At 40.1% G+C, this 20,111-nt stretch overlaps 1 protein-coding gene across 11 annotated transcripts in view; it reads left to right on the forward strand.

The window, feature by feature from the left end:
• Positions 1 to 622: 622 nt before the first annotated feature.
• CLASP2 (cytoplasmic linker associated protein 2) overlaps positions 623 to 20,111 on the forward strand; it is a gene marked incomplete at both ends in the record, with an annotated part of 179,389 nt that continues 159,900 nt past the window's right edge. For all 11 annotated transcript variants that reach the window (XM_079712231.1, XM_079712234.1, XM_079712222.1 and 8 more), the window contains 2 exons: positions 623 to 1,026; positions 15,916 to 15,994. In XM_079712231.1, coding sequence (XP_079568357.1) covers positions 832 to 1,026; positions 15,916 to 15,994 — 274 coding nt within the window. The remainder of the gene's footprint in view (positions 1,027 to 15,915; positions 15,995 to 20,111) is intronic.

A 20,111-nucleotide genomic window follows, 5' to 3' on the forward strand; every position in this document is an offset into this window, starting at 1 on the left:
CGAACTTCCTAGGGTGATGAAAACGTGCTCCAACTTCTTAAGGATGGCAGCTCTTCACATTGGTGAATACATTTGCCAAAGCACATGGACTGAACACTTAAAATCTGTGCATTTTACTATGCAAATTAAACCTTAGTTAAAAAAAAAAAAAGCATCACATGGTGACCCAACCAGAAGCAGGAGTCATGGTGTTTGTTTTTTGTTTTTTAAATAAGGAAGTGTATTCTACAAAGTAAAACAACAACCACCACCACAACAAAACAAACCCAAAATACCGGGAGTGGGGCTGGGAAAGTGGAATTCCAAGTACCAGAAACTTTCCCAAGCATTGGTTTCAAGTGGAGGAAAACCTGAAAGTGTTCTCGATTTTACAGGGCGAGGGCAGGCTGCTGAGATGGCGGGTTGCAGAGAACTGTCGGCTTCCCGGGGGTGCCAACACAGTCCGACCCCAATTCCCCGCAGACGTCCCACTGTCCACAACGGTTCCCGCCCCCGCCTCCACCTCCGCCCCCGCCCCCCCGCCCCCGCCTCCTCCGCGAAGCTAGAGTCTGGACAGGCGGGCGGGCGCTCGCCCGCCGGCGTCGCGCTGACGTCACGCGCGCGTTGACGTCGCCGGCGGCCGCGGCCTCTGAAGCGGGTTGGGGCGCGGGGGGCGCCGAGTTTGACTAGTTTGGGGGCCGATCCGCGCCTGACGCTGCACCCGCCGCGCCCCGCGAGCCGCACCTCGGCCGGACCCAGCGCGTCCCTCCCGTTCCCGTGGGGCCCCGCGCTGGCGGCTGGGCGGCGCTCGGCGAAAGTTGGTCCCTCACGGGCGGGCGAGCGGTCGCGGCCATGGAGCCCCGCTGCATGGAGTACTTCAGCGCCCAGGTGCAGCAGAAGGACGTCGGCGGCCGCCTGCAGGTCGGCCAGGAGCTGCTGCTCTACCTCGGCGTCCCCGGCGCCATCCCAGACCTGGACGAGGACCTAGGCTGTCTGGGCAGGACGGTCGACGCTCTCACCGGCTGGGTGGGTTCGAGCAACTACCGGGTAAGCGGCGGCGGCGCGGCCTGGCCGGGCACGCCCTCCCCCGTCGGCCCTTTAATCACGGATGTGCGAGGCCGGCGGGGCGAGCCCCCGGGGGTGCGTCGGGCACCTCGGAACCGCCTCGCGAACTCGGGGTCCCCCGACGTGCCCCCACCCGAACTCGAGCCGGAGACCGACTTCCCACCACGACCAACTTTTTCCACAATTGTGAACAGTGACAAATTCAGCGATTCCGTGACACCGCACCGTGCGGAGTTCCTTGTCAATAGGATATAATGTTTCATCACGTATTTTTAAAAACCAGTGATCATTTACATGCCTAAAAGGTTCGAAGGCGTTTTACATTTGTACGTACCTATGTAAACACTACCCAGACCAAGACGTAGGACATGAGGATACAAATTTTAAGTTGAAAGATGTCAAGTTAATCCCTGTTCATTAGTGATTTTTATCCTACTTAATCGCCTGTTTCTTTTTTTCTTATATAGTTTGTGTGTGTGTGTGTGTGTGTGTCTGGAAGGTTGTGCTTTTCGTGTCTAAGGCATCTTTAGAGCTTAATAGCGTGCCTGATTAAGTTTACTGTTAAATCTAATGAAAAGATGCTGACCTCATGGCATTATTTATTTGCTTTTCGTTATGGCCGACGGAAGGCAGTTGAATGCTGTCATTTTGTTTTGCCGCAGTTGAGGACTGACTCGGATTTGAAACCGTGCCGTAGCAGGTTAGCTGATGCTGACAAAAAATAAAAGGATGAGGTACAAGAAGGAATGAGTGTTTCTGAAGAGCCGGTAGTAGGCAGGTTGTAATGTAGCCAAGTTGGGAGACCAGGTAAATATTCTGTAATCAGCCTGAACTGTGGTTTTTGGCAGTAACTTTTCTTTCTAGTCTTCTGGTGGCAGTGTTGCTTTAAAATGTTGGCCCAAACGTCCTGTGGATGAAGTGATTCTTCTTAGTAATAGATACTTATAACCCAGCGAATAGGCTGTACTTTGAAAGCATTATCATCATGGAGAAGAAAAGCAAACTCTAAAATTATTATGTAGATTTAATGGTGGAACTTATATGAGTTTTGGAAGGGTTTGACTTTTTACAAGAATAATAGACAGTTTGAGAATTAATCACTTCAGTGCTCCATTATATACTATCTCTTTATTATTTTTAAAAACTTTGGGACAAGTTAATATTTAAGAATATGTCATTACTGTTTAGGGGATTAGTCTTATTTCTTTGGAAGAAACAAGCTAAATTTACTTACACTGTAAGAAGAGCATACACACTCAAGATAGTTGATTTTGTGTTACAGCCTAGGCTGCTGTAGAAAGTTGGCTCTTTGGTAATGCTTGCTATCCTTCCCAAGTGAAGGTTGATGTGTCACCTCTATGCTGGCTGTGGTTGAATTGGCTTTGGGCCATTTCACTCCTCAGATGTACCATCAGTGAATGGCAGTTAAGCAGTCCCATCTCTTGAAACGTATTTTTGGCTTCTGTGATACCACAGTATCCTGTTTTTTCTTTTTTGTCTCTAAGCAGTGCTTCTACTCAGTGTTATGTTTTTCCTTTAACTGATCCTTAAGAGTTAGAATCCTTCAGGGATCTGACTCAAGTTCTTATCTCTTTACTACACATTCTCTCCATGCTCCTCTGTAGATACTATAGCCTGAGACAATTTCAGAAATCCGAAGAGAGCTCCCACATCCTCACCTACATACTTCCTTGTAGCTGTGCCCATATAACTCTGTCTTCTCTGTTATAGTGAACAAATTATCTATCTTTCCCACTTCTACCAATCCCCCCACATGGGTATGAAGGCATGTGTATCCCATGCCCTCTTGCCTTCTCAAGGACATTAATTCATTAATTCTGATCTCTCCTTGAATCATTAGTTCTCTCCTTTCTACTGAATTCTGTAATATAAGAGCTTTTCTGACATTGTTAGGGAGAGGGCATTCTAATTAGTTTATTTGGGATTTATAAACTAAGTTACCAAGCTAGGTCATCATTTTTTACTCAAGATGAAATGCATATTTTTTTTTTTTTTTTTTTTTTTTTTTTTTTTTTTTTGTGGTATGCGGGCCTCTCACTGTTGTGGCCTCTCCCGTTGCGGAGCACAGGCTCCGGATGCGCAGGCTCAGCAGCCATGGCTCACGGGCCCAGCCGCTCCGCGGCGTATGGGATCCTCCCAGACCGGGGCACGAACCCGCACCCCCTGCATCGGCAGGCGGACTCTCAACCACTGCGCCACCAGGGAGGCCCTGAAATGCATATTTAAATCTTTTTTTTTTTTTCTTTTTTTTTTCGGTATGCGGGCCTCTCACTGTTGTGGCCTCTCCCGTTGTGGAGCACAGGCTCCGGACGCACAGGCTCAGTGGCCATGGCTCACGGGCCCAGCTGCTCCGCGGCATGTGGGATCTTCCTGGACCGGGGCATGAACCTGTGTCCCCTGCATCGGCAGGCGGACTCTCAACCACTGCGCCACCAGGGAAGCCCTATTTAAATCTTTGAAAAAAAGTGTATCATGGAAGTTTTTGAACATACATACAAATAGAAGTGTACTTAAATTTCAAGTTATGCTGAACAAAATATAGTTTTTCTTTGGATTTGATAGTACTTAAGAATTTGAGTTTCTTAATAACAGTGAATATGAGTGACTATACTTATATGCTGGGTATTATTCCAGATATTGAAGACCCAGCTGTGAACAAGACTAGAAAGCCTTATTCATTCAGCTTCATTTGGATATTAATTGAGGACCTACCATGTGCAGACAATCTTCTGGGCACTTGGGATACAATAGTGAAAAAAAGACTGAAATCCTTGCTTAGATTCTCATGGGGGCAAAGGAATAAACAAGATAAAATAACTAAAATCTGTAGTATGTTAGATGGTGGTAAATGCTTTGGAGAAAAGCAGTGAAGGGAATAGGAGTGTTGGGCAGGATGCAGATGTTGGAATTTTATTGTATTTTTTGCGGTACGCAGGCCTCTCACTGCTGTGGCCTCTCCCGTTGCGAAGCACAGGCTCCGGACGCACAGGCTCAGCGGCCATGGCTCACGGGCCCAGCCGCTCCGCGGCATGTGGGATCCCCCCAGACCGGGGCACGAACCCGTGTCCTCTGCACCGGCAGGCGGACTCTCAACCACTGCGCCACCATGGAAGCCCAGAATTTTAAATAGTTGGTCATTGAAGACCTCACTGAGAGAGCGATTTAAAGGAGGGAAGAGTGAGATCACTGCTGTCTTGGAGACAGATAGGTATAAAAATTGAATAGTTTCAAGAACAAGTGTTTGTAAATCAACTGATGTGAAAGAATGAGGAGAAGATGAGACTATTTTGGAAGTAAAGGAAGTGAGGTGAAATTTGGGTACAGACAGGAAAGAAATACAGGAATGAAGAATGCCTTTAGGGAGAGGAAACTGCAAATGCAGAGAACCTAGTTCTGTGGAGGAACATAAAGAAGGCCAGCATGGCTAGAGTTTACAAGTGAGTGAGGTGTTCAGAAAGGTGAAGTTGAGGAGGCAGGTAGGAAGAGCTTTGTAGGATTTTATTCTAAATTGGCGGAGGTTTTTATGTAGAGGGTTGGCTGCTTTGTGGGCAGTGGACAGTAAAGCAGCAAAAGAAGAAGGAGAGCGATGGTGGCTAAGGCTTGTTTGGTAGCAGTGGCAGTACTGAGAAGTGGAAGATTTGGTATGTGACTTGGTGGTAAAGCCAATAGCACCTCCTCTTGCATTGAATATGAGCATTGAGAGAGAGCAGTTAGGGGTAGTTGCGTTGCTTGAGCACCAATAGAGGGTGGTGTTTACTGAAATGGGGAAGACAGAAAACAAGTTGGGTGAAGGAAGTAAAAAGTTAGGTTTGAGAAGGTCGTTTGACATCCAAGTTGAGATGTTAAATGGACGGTTGGGGTCTTCATCCCAGTGGAGAAATCATAATTGAAGATTAAAAATGTGGGAATAGGTATGTATATTATATAAAATATATATGCTCTGGTGTTTGACTTTGGTAAGGATAGTCCTGTGATTTCATGAGTTCCCAAATTTTAAAATGGTACTACAGCAATAAATTGTCCCTTATAAAATGCAGTTAAATATGATACCCACCATTTTAAAAGTCCTTAGTGAGTATCAGGCATTGTCTCAAGTGCTTTGTTTCCATTATCTCGTTTTAATCTTTAAGGTGGCCTTAGAAAGTCAGTACTATTTCCTCATTTTGTAGAAAAGAAGATAAAAGTATCTTGGCATAGGTCCTAGACCTGGTATATTGGTGGAGTACTTAAACCAAGGGAGATCAGGATTTTCCTTTCCTTTTCTGTACTTTGTAAACCTCTTCAATATCCTATCATTTGTCAGCTCTACTCTGACTTTTTTATTTTATCTACCTGCAACTATAACAAGTTGACCCTAAAAATGGAGAAAACAGTAAGTACCATTTATATTATAACTAGTGCTGGGCTAGTAATGTGCTAGGATTTCAAGTCTTGTAATCCAAAATCACAGCTCTTTTGCCATTTGAAGGATGATACTTTTCAATGTTAACATCACCTTGATTGTATATCTTATAAACCATCAATTTCTTACAATATACTATTTTTTAGTTTGAAGTATATCTTTATATGCATGTTGTCTCTTCCTTTTACCTGCCACATAGGAAGAACATCCAGGTTGTTTTTAACTTTTTCCTGTTCGCATTGTCCTTTTGCATTGTCACCTTGTACGTGTGCATGAGAGTTTCTGTAGGGTGGTGATTCTGAACCCTGTCAGATCCAGTGCCTTCTTTTAATGCCCCCTTTACAATCCTGAAATAAAATTTATAGGTAATACTCAATACACATCATTAAAAAAAATCCCAATAATGACCTAACTGTACTATAAAGGAAAATTACACATAATTTATAATGAGATAAAATGTTTCAATATGTAAATGTGCCAGCCTGACTACCCAAGAAGACATAATGCTAGTCAGATGGCTGCATCAGTACATATTGCTATAAATGCCGATTCAGACCACTACAGGTATGTGGTTGCTCGTTATTCAGACTTCACCAGCGGCATTACTGTTGGTGGTTGTGATATTCTGTGACTATAAATTCTGAACCTTATTTCTTTGACTATACCATCTTAAAGAGATTGACCACCCCATGTGACATCCAATTCATTTAAGTTTTAACTGTCCCGTTATCCCTCTTGTCTGAGTTTAAATATCCTAGTCAGTCAATCACACCCTTACATTCATTTTTAATTCTCTTCTCCCTCCTCACTTTTCCTTTGTGGTTCTCATTTGATAAAATGTAATCCTAGTTAATCGAACTCTGCCTACCCTGCACTTGCACCAGTGCAACTGAAGGTGGATGGAGAAAAACACAAAACCTCTAACTGATTTCATTTTAAATTCCTGACCTTCAAGTGGGTCCTCTTTGGAGCCTGGCAATCTTCCTATATTTTCTTGGTTCATTCATTCTTTCATCTGTTCCTCTCCCCTCAGACCTATCAGTAGTTCTGCTTCCATCATCATTTTCAGCTGATGGCCTTGCTTCCTACTTCACTGAGAAAACTGAAGGAACTAGAATTTATTAAGATTCCCACTACTGTATGTACCCACCTTCCAGCATTTATACCCATGGCAGGCTCTCAGTATTTGTAGAATCAGTGAAAGTGTGTGAAAGCACACTTGATTTATCTGCTGGCTGCATTCCTGGAAACCTCATATAGTAAAACTGTGTACACACACACAAAAGTGTTAGCTTCTGATAACTTCAAACGGGGCTTTTATTAAAGGACTGGCAGCAGGGCTACCAAGTATGGCCACATACCTTGGGGCTGCAGAGCTGCAGGGAAGAATGTTGTGTGTCTCCAATAATTGTTCTTGGTTATGTGTCTAGCAGTGGAAATATTGGGTTATACTTCCTGTCTTGTCCCCCTTGCCCTACCTAGAATTTATCAGTATCTTTAAGTTACTTATTTCCCTCCTTTTTTGAGGGAAATAGTTCTTTAATATATTTATATAAAAACCTGATATTTCTCTTCAGGTTTTCAAAATTTGTAAGCCATCGTGTTTTACTTATTTGATCTGTGCATACATGTTCACTTGCCAATTACTCTATCCCATTCTTTTACTCATTTTCTTAGATGCTGAGTTAATTTGTGTGGGGAAAAAAAGTCCTGTACACCTACAGTATTTCCTAATGAGAAAAGGAGCATTACAGAAGTATGCTTGTTATGAATAATACATGTCTTCTCTCTGTTGCACCTATGGTGGAAAAAATCTATGACTGTGAATCAAGCTTATGTCCTACCTAGATTTCAAGAACTCTTGTTGTCAGGCTTTCTGACTTTTACATGGAAAGTTCTTAGTTGTGATTTTTTTTTTTTTTTTTTTGGCTGTACTGCGCGGCATTCAGGATCTTAGTTCTCCCACCAGGGATCAAACCTTCGCCCCCTGCAGTGGAAGCGCGGCGTCTTAACCACTGGACCGCCAAGGAAGTCCCAGTTGTGATTCTTAAATTGGGGGTAATTACTATCGCATGCAATTACTTAGCTCTATTGTTGGTTGACAACATTTCTGACTTAACTCATTTTGAAGATTAAACATATTGAATTAAAACTCTGTCGCCAAGATGACAACTTGCGTGTGAGTTTATTGATGTCAGATTACTCAAAGATGTTCAACCACTTGTAATTCAGAGGTAAAAAGGGAGTGAGAGAGAGAAAGAAAGAAAGAAAGAATAGGAAAATGACCCTAAGGGTTCTGGGACTTCTTGGGGTTAATAAAATTTCATAATTTTTTTTTTTTGGCCATGCCATGCCATGCCATGCCACTTGCAGGATCTTAGTTCCCTGACTAGGGATTGAATCCAGGCCTTGGCAGTGAAAGTCCCAAGTCCTAATCACTGGACCACCAGGGAATTCCCCATACATTTTTAAAAATTTCAGTTTTGTGGCTTAAAAACACCATAGGGGCTTCCCTGGTGGCGCAGTGGTTGAGGGTCCGCCTGCCGATGCAGGGGACGCGGGTTCGTGCCCGGGTCCGGGAAGATCCCACATGCCGCGGAGCGGCTGGGTCCGTGGCCCCGTGGGCCGTGGCCACTGGGCCTGCGCTTCCAGAGCCTGTGCGCCGCAACGGGAGAGGCCACAACAGTGAGAGGCCTGCGTACCGCAAAAAAAAAAAAAAAAAAAAACACCATAAAATTTAAGCTTGGTTGTAGCCCAAAGTTTGCTTTTTGGGGTTTCTGTTTTTCTTCCTGTTAAAAGGTATGTTATTTGTGCTTTTATGTCTATATATATATATACATACACATACACATACATATATATTTACACATACATACATATATATAAAATTTGGCTGCGCTACAAGGCTTACAGGATCTTAGTTCCCCCACCAGGGATCAAACCTGGGCCCTGGCACTGAAAGTGCCGAGTCCTAACCCCTGCACCAGCAGGGAATTCCCATATATTATATATTTTAAATATTTTATTGTTGTATATTTTATATTATATAATATGTTTTATATTTTTGATTTTATATTTTATATATACATGTTAGAAAGTACGTTATTTTTGGTTTTTTTTAAAGGATCTGAATGGAGGCATTTGAGTTCCTAAGAAATTGGTGAGGAGCAAATTGGAACACTGCTCTAGTTGTTTTTTCTTCTTTTTTCAGGGTTTTAGTATTCTACTGAAGGGATCCTTAGCCAAGATGCAGGCTAAGTTGAAAGATGTCTAAATGGAAATTCAAGAAAGTTATTTGTAGCTCCATGGTAAATCTTGATGTTTGCTGTGTCATATTCACTCACCAGATTCTTTAGGAATGTGTTGGCTATTATTGGGTCTTTATTTACTATCCCATGCAAATTTTAGAACCAGCTAGTCAAGTTGCACCAAAAAATTGTGGCTTTTTATAGGGATTACATTGGATGTCATCTTTTGGGGGGAAGACTTGATATCTTTATAATATTGAATTTGTCATAAATTGCAAATATATTGTTTCATCAGTTAAGTCTTTTTTTTTTTTTAGTTTCTGCTTTACATCAGTTAAGTCTTTATTAATGTCTCAAAGATATCAATAAGTGCTCTTTAAAAAAAATAGCATAACTTCAATACTATTATTATACATTAAAAGTTCCTTGATATAAAATATCTTGGGTTTAAATTTCCAGTTTTTAAAAATGTAGTACAGATTTTTAAATTAGGGCTTCCCTGGTGGCGCAGTGCTTGAGAGTCTGCCTGCCGATGCAGGGGACACGGGTTCGTGCCCCGGTCCGGGAAGATCCCACATGCCACAGAGCGGCTAGGCCCGTGAGCCATGGCCGCTGGGCCTGCACATCCAGAGCCTGTGCTCCACAGCGGGAGAGGCCACAACAGTGAGAGGCCCGCGTACCGCAAAAAAAAAAAAAAAATTTCTTAAATTAGTTGTTTTAAGAAAAATCAGGATCTGAATAAGGTTCACATGTTGTGATTCATTAATATATTTGTTTTCTATTGCTGCTGTAACAAGTTACCACACACTTTGTATCTTAAAACAAAGTACATTTATTTTATTACATTTCTGGAGGTCAGAAGTCAGAAATGGGTTTTATTTGTATAAAATCAAGGTTTCAGCAGGATTGTATTCCTTCTGGAGACCTTAGAGAATTTTCCAGCTTCTAGAAACTGCCTACATTTCTTGGCCTATGGCCTTTTCTTCCATCTTCAAAGCCCTCAGTATCTCATCCTCCCATCTTTCTTTCTGACCACTGCTTCTGTCATCACATCTCCTCTGACTCTGACTGACTCTCCACCCTGTCTCTTATAAGGACTCTTGGGCCCAGGATAATCCCAGGGTAATTTCCCCATCTTAAGATCCTTAACCACATCTTTAAAGTTTTTTTTACCATGTAGTTAATCTTTTCACAGGTCTGGGGATTAGGATGTGAACACATTTGGGAGGCCATTATTCTGCTTACCTCAGTTAACATGTTTATTTGTTTATTTATTTATTTAGGCTGGGTTGGGTCTTCGTTGCTGTGCATGGGCTTTCTCTAGCATGGGCTTTTTCTAGTTGTGGCGAGCAGGAGCTACTCTTCGTTGCAGTGTGCAGGCTTCTCACTGTGGTGACTTCTCTTGTTGCGGAGCATGAGCTGTAGGCGTGCGGGCTTCAGTAGCCATGGCATGTGGACTCAGTAGTTATAGCTCATGGGCTTAGTTGCTCTGTGACATGTGGACTCTTCCTGGACCAGAGACAAACCTGTGTCCCCTGCATTGGCAGGTGGGTTCTTAACCACTGCACCACCAGGGAAGTCCTAACATGTTTATTAAGTTTCTTAATCTGTTTCTCCCTCAGTGCCTTTTTAAAAAAATTCTTGGCTTTTGTTTGTGGTAGAGTTTCCCACAGTCTGGATTTTGCTGATTTCATTCCTATGATGTTTTCTCTGTATTTCCTATAAATTGGTAGTTGGATCTAAAGTTTGATCAGAATCAGTCTTTTTTTTTTTTCTTTGGCAAGACTACTTCATAAGTAGTGCTCTTCTTCCACCAGCTGGCATGTAACATTAGGAAGGCACGTAAGGTCTTGTTCTGTGACGGTAGCAGCCATTAATGTTCAGTGTTTAGATCTCTTATTCATTAGGGTTTGCAAAATGATATTCTAATTATGTCATTCCTTCATTCATTAGCTGGAATACTTTTATAAAGAGAAACTTCCACTGTTTACCAGTATTTGGTTACCCAGTGGTATAGTTTATATATATACCGTAGTTTATAGTTCGTATGATTCTTTATTTACTAAATGTCAAAATAATGAGGTAAAAATAACTAGTATCCTCCAGTGTTGACCAGATAGTTTTTGTTATCATTATGAACTCTTGCATTTAACTATATCTAATGCATTTCAAGACAATACAGTTATTATCCCCCCCCCTTTTTTTTTTAATGTTCAGGTTGGTTTCTTTGGTGTTTTTTTTTTGTTTGTTTGTTTTGTTTTTGGCCACGCTGCATAGCATGTGGGATCTTAGTTCCCCAACCAGTGATCGAACTCGGACCCATGCCCCCTGTAGTGGAAGGGCAGGGTCTTAACCATTGGACTGCCAGAGAAGTCCCCAGTTATTATCCTTATTAATATCCAAGCTGTTCTATCACATGACCCTAATAATCTTTGATAGAGTCTTTGCTATCTGGTATAATGAGATCATATTTTCTGCTCCTGCCCTGCAATCAGCCACTTCTCCAAGAAGCTTTGGTTCCTTTTTGTGGGAAACGGTATGTGGAAACTACAGTGTGAGTGCTAATGGAACTTATTGTTACTCATCTGATCATTGTTTCCAGAGTTTTTTCAATGCGTAGCGTTAGGTTTAATTTAAAGAAAAATATATCATGAGTTCATACTGATATTCTAATTCACATTCAGAACTGCAGTTTTTACTATTATATATCTTCCATCTATATCTCCTTCTATCAACAGAATTTCTCAAAACATTGACAGTTTCTTTTTTGCAGAGTTTCGTTTTTGTCCTTAGGGTATATCCCACTGGAGAGATAATAGTCAAATTGCTGTATTTTAAAGTCACTTGGAATAGTCTTCTGTGTTGTTATGCTACTAATTGAATATACATTTAGGTTTACTTATTTTATTTGATTTTCAATGAAATTAGTTATTGCTACAAAGAAGGTATATTCAAAATAGTCTGGTTTCTTTCTCTGTTCCTTATAGCCTATTGCCAACCATAAAAATTTTTTTCTGATTATCTTTCCATTGTTGTTATATTTTAAATAAACATTTATAACTAAATCTATTTGTAGCCCCCTTTTTAAAATATACACATGCATTTCTCCAACTTGCTTTTTTCACTTAATATATCTTGGAGAGCATTGCATAGCAGAAGTAGGGTAGCCCTCATTTTTATTTTTAAAGTGTCATAGTACTCTCTAGTGTGGATGTACCATAATTTTTTTTTTTTTTTTTGCTGTACGCGTGCCTCTCACTGTTGTGGCCTCTCCCGTTGCGGGGCACAGGCTCCGGACGCACAGGCTCAGCGGCCATGGCTCACGGGCCTAGCCGCTGCGTGGCATGTGGGATCTTCCCGGACCGGGGCACGAACCCGTGTCCCCTGCATCAGCAGGCGGACTCTCAACCACTGTGCCACCAGGGAAGCCCCAACCATAATTTTTTGAATCTGTCCCATACCACTGATGAATGTTTGGATAGTTTCCAGTCTCTTGCAATAATCTTTGTGTATCTTCTCATAATTTTGCTGGTATATCTCTGGGGTAGATTCCTAAGTCAGATCTTACTAAGAGTTCATGTTTTTCCTGTTGATTTGAGATACTGCTTTTATCATCTATTAAATTTTGTGTATGAGTGTGTATTGGTGCACTTTCAGTTAATTTTTTAAATAGCTTTATTGATATAATTCACATATTGTACAGTTCACTCATTTGAAGTGTACAGCTCATTTTTTTTGTAGTATATTTGTAGGTTTGCATGACAGCACAGTCGATTTTAGAACATTTTCATCACCTCAAAAAGAACCCTGATGGCATTTTTCACAGAACTAGAACAAAAAATTTCTCAATTTGTATGGAAACAGACAATGCCCCTAATACCCAAAGCAGTCTTGAGAAAGAACAGTGGAGCTGGAGGAATCAGGCTTCCGGACTTCAGACTGTACTACAAAGCCACAGTAATCAAGACAGTATGGTACTGACACAAAAACAGAACTATAGATCGATGGAACAGGATAGAAAGCCCAGAGGTAAACCCTCACACATATGGTCACCTTATCTTTGATAAAGGAGGCAAGAATATACAATGGAGAAAAGACAGCCTCTTCAGTAAGTGGTGCTGGGAAAACTGGACAGCTACATGTAAAAGAATGAAATTAGAACACTTCCTAACACCATATACAGAAATAAACTCAAAATGGATTAAAGACCTAAATGTAAGGCCAGACTCTATAAAACTCTTAGAGGAAAATATAGGCAGAACACTCTATGACTTGCATCACAGCAGGATCCTTTTTGACCCACCTCCTAGAGAAATGGAAATAAAAACAAAAATAAACAAATTGGACCTAATGAAACTTAAAAGCTTTTGCACAGCAAAGGAGACCATAAACAATACAAAAAGACAATCCTCTGAATGGGAGAAAATATTTGCGAATGAAGCAACTGACAAAGGATTAATTTCCAAAATATACAAGCAGCTCATGCAGCTCAATATCAAAAAGCAAACAACCCAATCCAAAAATGGACAGAAGACCTAAATAGACATTTCTCCAAAGAAGATATACAGATTGCAAAAAAACACATGAAAAGATGCTCAACATCACTAATCATTAGAGAAATGCAAATCAAAACTACAATGAAGTATCACCTCACACCAGTCAGAGTGGCCATCATAAAAATTCTACAAACAAATGCTGGAGAGGATGTGGAGAAAAGGGAACCCTCTTGCACTGCTGTTGGGAAAGTAAATTGATACAGCCACTATGCAGAACACTATGGAGGTTCCTTAAAAAACTAAAAATAGAACTACCATACGACCCAGCAATCCCACTGTTGGGCATATACCCTGAGAAAACCGTAATTCAAAAAGACTCATGTACCACAATGTTCATTGCAGCTCTATTTACAATAGCCAGGACATGGAAGCAACCTAAGTGTCCATCAACAGATGAATGGATAAAGAAGATGTGGCACATATATACAATGGAATATTACTCAGCCATAAAAGGAAATGAAATTGAGTTATTTGTACTGAGGTGGATGGACCTAGAGTCTGTCATACAGAGTGAAGTAAGTCAGAAAGAGAAAAACAAATACTGTATGCTAACACATGTATATGGAATCTAAAAAACAAACAAAAAAATGGTCATGAAGAACCTAGGGGCAAGACGGGAATAAAGACACAGACCTACTAGAGAATGGACTTGATACCGGGAGGGGGAAGTGTAAGATGTAACAAAGAGAGTGGCATGGACATATATACACTACCAAATGTAAAATAGATAGCTAATGGGAAGCAGCCGCATAGCACAGGGAGATCAGAGATTAGCTCGGTACTCTGTGACCACCTAGAGGGGTGGGATAGGGAGGGTGGGAGGGAGGGAGACACAAGAGGGAAGAGATATGGGGACATATGTATATGTAAAACTGATTCACTTTGTTATACAGCAGAAACTAACACACCATTGTAAAGCAGTTATACTCCAATAAAGATGTTAAAAAAAAAAAAGAACCTTGTACCTTTAGCTGTTACCTCCCTATTTCCCACATACACTAGTCCTAAGTACCACTAATCTACTTTCTATCTATGGATTTGCTTATTCTGGACATTCTTATAAATTGAATCACAGAACATGTAGCCATTTGTGTCTGGCTTTTTCACTTATCATAATGTTTTAAGGTTTATCCATGTTGTAGCATGTGTCAGTCATTACTATTTATAGCCCAATCATATTTTATTGAATGCATATACCACATTTTGTTTATTCATTCATCAGTTGATGGACATTTGGGCTTTTCCACCTTCGGGCTGTAATGAATGATACGTAATGAACATTGGCGTGCAAGCATCTGTTTGCGTCCTGCTTTAATTCCTTTGGGTATATACCTAGGAGTGGAATTATTGGGTCCTCAGTGTTTCTGCGCCACCCCCTACACTTTAGGCCTTCTCTTTTTTCTCATGCTTCATAGAGGGGTTTTCTTCTTCCCCAGTGGTAGGCTGCCGTTGCTTCTTATTCTGTTCTTGCTGGCTGGTTTATGGGTAGTGGGGCTGGTCCAGCTGTTTTCCTGGTCCAGCTTCAGTCTTAGGAACCCTCTGTCCCTGAGTCTTGGGGGTAAGGCTTTATCAGAAATCCTGCCCCTCCTCAGCTGAAACCTTTAATCATCGGAGCCCAGCATGGTTTTTTGCTCCTACCCTTGAAGTAGAAGCCTTTTTTTTTTTTTTCCTTTTCTCTTTACTTAATAGGTATGAGTTTTTTACCTCTGTCTAGAGGGTAACAGCGTTGTCTTTCCCTCAGTAGCTTCAAACTGTCGTTTCTTGTAGGACAAGGAAATGGGAAAGGTTTGTGCTTTTCCTGCAGAGGCAGCTGCTCCCTTCCTACGAGACCTGTAACCACCAAGAGACTTTCTCTAATCTCCTACCCTGTCCTCAGTCTTAATTATGAGTGTCCAGTGGAGGTTTGTGGAGAAAGAGCCGGCAAGTGGGTGTGAACTCTCCTTGTGTCTGCAGCTAATAGGGATTCTGTATTTTCATGCTAACCCACACTCAACTATTAACAGTGAGTTGAATATAGCTGAATTCTTTTTATGCACTTGCATCTCAGCTTCATTTTCCATCTGTCCTCTGCCACATGTGACCTACTGCTTATGTCCCATTCTCCTTGGCACACCTGTCTTTCCTAAAGATTTCAACCTAGATGATTATTCTACAACCTTAGCTTTCTGATGAATTCAAGAATAGTTATGGTTTTGTAGATTACTTGGCTTTTTCTTGTTTATGGTGGGAGTGATGGTTTTTTCCAGTTTCTTTATCCTAGACAGAAGCTAGAATTCCTCTGTAATTAAATGTGCTGTTTTGTTTAACTGTTTCATTTAAGAAACATTTCAACATTACAGGAAAGTGACAGGTATAGTCAGTGAACTCCTGTGTACCCTTCACCTAATTTACCTGTTATTAATATTTTGCCAAATATGCTATATCACTATCTTCCTGCATTTGCATGTCATTATTATTATTATTATTATTGAACCATTTGAGAATAGGGTGCCTTACCCTCATGACTGTTCACCCTGAATATTTCAATCTCCTTATTTTTTTAAAAACTTGGTAATATATGAAGATCTTTATGTCAGCAGTTACATACTGATATTAAAATATGCATCAGTAATTTGTATTCATTAAAATTTCTTTCCATCTGTAGGTGTCATTAATGGGATTGGAAATTTTAAGTGCCTTCGTGGACAGATTATCAACACGATTTAAGTCCTATGTAGCAATGGGTAAGTTAACTTTATTTAAAAATTATTGTGGGGTTTGACATACTTTTTTCTCATAATTTTTAACAGAATTAGTTCTTTGTAAATGCAAAAATGTGATTTTATACAACCCAGAGATCTGCTACTTAGCATTTTAATTTGCCGAACATAAAAGATTTTAAGCCTATTTAAATAAATATGTTCCTTTTAAGACAAAAACAAACAAAGGCAAAAAACTTACCGAATATACTGCTAATAGATTTTTACTTTGTATTTTCAAATTTTTAACTTATCTTTTACTTTTTTGTAACATGTTAATAATTTATAATATAATTCCCAGCACCACTTTTCACTTATCTATGGTGAAGGACCAGTTTTTTCATTTCTAGTCTAATGCGGACCAATATTTTATAAAATACAATACAAATAAATTACAGCAAAATGAAATGAAAAAAAATACAAGGCTCAGTTTTTTATTGGTAGATTCAACAAATGTATAATTTACTTTGGTCAGATTGTTTCCAAACCTTGTTTTGGAAAAACTCACAATTTCTTTACCACAAGTAGCTTGTAGACTGGTCCTGGGCTGCTGGCCATACTTTGAGCAGCACTTACTTACAGTGTGTTCGCAGTCCAGAGCGATGTGCTAGTATAAAGCTCTTTGTATAGTAGTTAGATTGCAAAGTTGGCTTTGACTTATCTTTTAAACCTAAGTGACCTTTGTGTGCCTTTTGGAGTGCTTCAGTGAGTGGATTTGGTCCTATTATATAAAAATATATTTAAGGGTAACCTCAGATGTTTGTGATTTCTTTTATGGATTAAGTTAATGCCTCAATTTATCATCACCCTTATTTTCAAATTATCTTTGGTCAGCTTCATGTTCGGTATGCCACTAAATTCTGCCAATTTCTTCTTTTAATTTTATTGTCTATCCTTTCAGCAGAAGCATCTTAGTGACTTTGTCTATCTCTATTATTTCCTTTTTAATCAATACCTGGTTCCAATTCAATCTTTGTATGAATATATTTTGAAGAGATGATTTTTAAGCTGTCAGTCTCCTGCTTAAAATCCTATGATAGATGTTAAAAACTGTGCTCTGCAAACATGTGTTACTTGCTTATGTATTATCTTAATGTATTTTGAGTCATTGTTAGTAAAAATTCATATTTGTAGCTTGTCTTGAAAAATTGGCCAATGTGGCAACCCTGCTCTTCCATTTCCATGTGTAAATAAAGGCAGAAGCTCTGTCGTAGCTTCCTTTTTGTTTGGGTCATGAGCTTTCCAATCCATAAGTCTCTCCCATCTCCTCTTGTTTCCTCATAACAGAGAATTTCAGTTACAATACACAGAGGTTGGAATAGGTCTGGTTCATTTTTGGCATTTCTGGTACCTCCCTGACTGTAGGCACCTCTGTTTGTCACCCCTGCCCTGTAGTAGCTCCCTATTATTAGTTGTTACAGACAACATTTTAGACTTGAGAGTAATTCTAGGTATCACGTATCTCACTTATTTTTCAGACACAAGGAGGGCCAGATGGGGTTTGATATACCTACTGACTGCTCATATTGAGGCAGTAGGAGTATTAGGACCAGAACCCTAGTTTGCTGCCTCCCAGGACTGTCCTATTTTCAAAACTTATTTCTGTTTTTCTGTCCTTGGTGTTTCAGTTCTCTCAGCGTGTATGGCTCTTCAGCGTGTATGGCTCTTCTCCACCTCAGCAGCCTTATTTATTTGTGATTGTCAGTAAATACTCTCCACTGTTGTTAATCAGAAACTTGCTCACTCTTGTTAGTTCTGGCTTAGCTTGTTTATGCCGCTGCTGTGCTGTTATTTTTTTTTTGAAATCCTCTCTTCTCCAAGGTCCTTCCTTTCTGGGGTTTTTTTGGATTTTTTCTTTTTTTATGGCTGTGTTGTGTCTTCTTTGCTGTGTGCAGGCTTTCTCTAGTTGTGGCAAGTGGGGGCTACTCTTCGTTGTGGTGCGCTGGCTTCTCATTGCGGTGGCTTCTCTTGTTGCAGAACACAGGTTCTAGGCGCGTGGGCTCAGTAGTTGTGGCTCGTGGGCTCTAGGGCGCAGGCTCAGTAGTTGTGGCGCATGGGTTTAGTTGCTCTGCAGCATGTGGGATCTTCCCTAACCAGGGCTTGAACCCATGTCCCCTGCATTAGCAGGTGGATTCTCAACCACTGCGCCACCAGGGAAGCCCCCTTCCTTCCTGTTTTAACGATTTACTTCTGATTTCAAAATCTGGGAGCTTTGCAGATTAATCTCACCATATACTGAATTTTTTTTTACTTCATGATTCTTATACCCGTAAATATTAATAAATTACATTAAGTTGTTTTTGTTGGTTAGTGTTTTTTGTATGTTTCCCACATATCTACATATTCTCATATGTATAACTTTATCTTTTAATCTCCTAACTCTTTCTGGTTATCCCTGTGCATTTACTGTTAGTCAATATTGTTTTCACTTTGAACCCTAAGTGTTCATTATTTTTCTTAGTGAAACCTGAACTTGTTACTACTTGAGAGTCAGTGTGATATAATAGGAAAATTTCATCCCAGTTTTGCTACCATTTATTGAATGCCCACATTTTATCCATTTACTGGGCTTCTCTACTTTACATATATGAAAGATTATCCTCAAATAATTATTTCTAATTTGTATGACAGCTCTACAAGAGAGGCTACAGTATATCTGTGTGCTCTTAAAGAGATGTAGTACTAGACTAAGAATCCCAGAGTTAGCTTTCTTGTTTTACTCCGTCATAGATCTTAGCCAAACCATTTTAGGAGCCTTTCCGTAAAAGGAGGGAATTGAATTAAGTTATGCGCTGAAGGGTTTTTTTGATAATGTAACCTTAGATATATGTAACTTGATGTGGGTGATATTGTTTTCCTTTTGGTACACTTAGGTTATTAACTATCATTACAGATATTTTTTATCTTCTTACATTAAAAGTGAAGTTTTAGGAAAATTGAGGTTCATGTTCAGTTTTAGACAAAGTACCAAAAAAGTATGGACTCTTATTAATGTAATTCTTTAATATATTTAAATTTTCTCTTGTGACTACATGTACTGTGGAAAAATTTAATGTTCAAACCAAAAAAAAAAATACAATTTACATTTAACACTGATCACCAACCTTTTTTTTTTTTTTTTGCCGCACCATGCAGCTTGAGGGATCTTAGTTCCCTGACCAGGGATTAAACCTGCGCCCTAGGCAGTGAAAGCATAGAGTCCTAACCACTGGACCACCAACCCTGGTTTTATGATTCCCCCAAGCCTGGTTTTATGACAACAGTAAAGGATTTCATATTTTACAAATCTTAAACAGATAGTTTTAATCCAAAATGGTTTTGTAGAAAGGGTATTAGAACAGTCAGGATGCCTGGTCATCAGCTTTGCATCTTGTACAATGGTTTGCATCTTGTACAATGCTAAGAGAATAAAATATGCTAACACCTATGCTTCAGACTTCTCCCGTGTTTTCACTGTCCAAATTCCAGTCTATGATAGATGTATTTGTTTGTTTAACAAGTTCTTTTTGAGAGTTTACAGAGTGAAAAGCTCTGTTTTGTATTCCCAGTAATTATTGATTGCATGTTCATTATCTACAGATCTTTAAGGAATAGTGCTAACTCTTCCGAATGGTTATTATGGGCTTGGCCACAGGTGCTTTTTACCAGTTTTACTTATTCTCTCACTAGCTGTGTGAGGTATAGACCTGGATCCCTCCTTATTTTACAGACAAAGAAACTTTGAAGTTAGAGAAGTTTACTGTCTTGCGTAATTAAATAACCGGTAGAGCTAGAAATAAATCTTCTGTTTGACTCCAAGAGTTTATATGTTAAAAAGGAAAAAAATTATGAATTTTTTTGTTTAATTGAATAGCTGTAAATCTTAAGTTTATGTAGTGTGAGGTTTTTTGTTTTAGTTGTTTATGTTTTACAAATTTTAGTTTTTAAATTGAAGTGAGCCCCGTTTGGGCCAAAAAAAAAAATTTTTTTTTTTCTGGCTGCGCCCCACGGCATGCGGGATCTGAGTTCCCCAACCAGGGATCGAACCCGTGCCCCCTGCAGTGGAAGCACGGAGTCTTAACCACTGGACCACCAGAGAAGTCCCTTTATTTTCTTTTGGAGT

Source organism: Hyperoodon ampullatus, assembly GCF_949752795.1.
Source record: "Hyperoodon ampullatus genome assembly, chromosome: 10".
Classification (NCBI taxonomy): Eukaryota; Metazoa; Chordata; class Mammalia; order Artiodactyla; family Ziphiidae; genus Hyperoodon; species Hyperoodon ampullatus.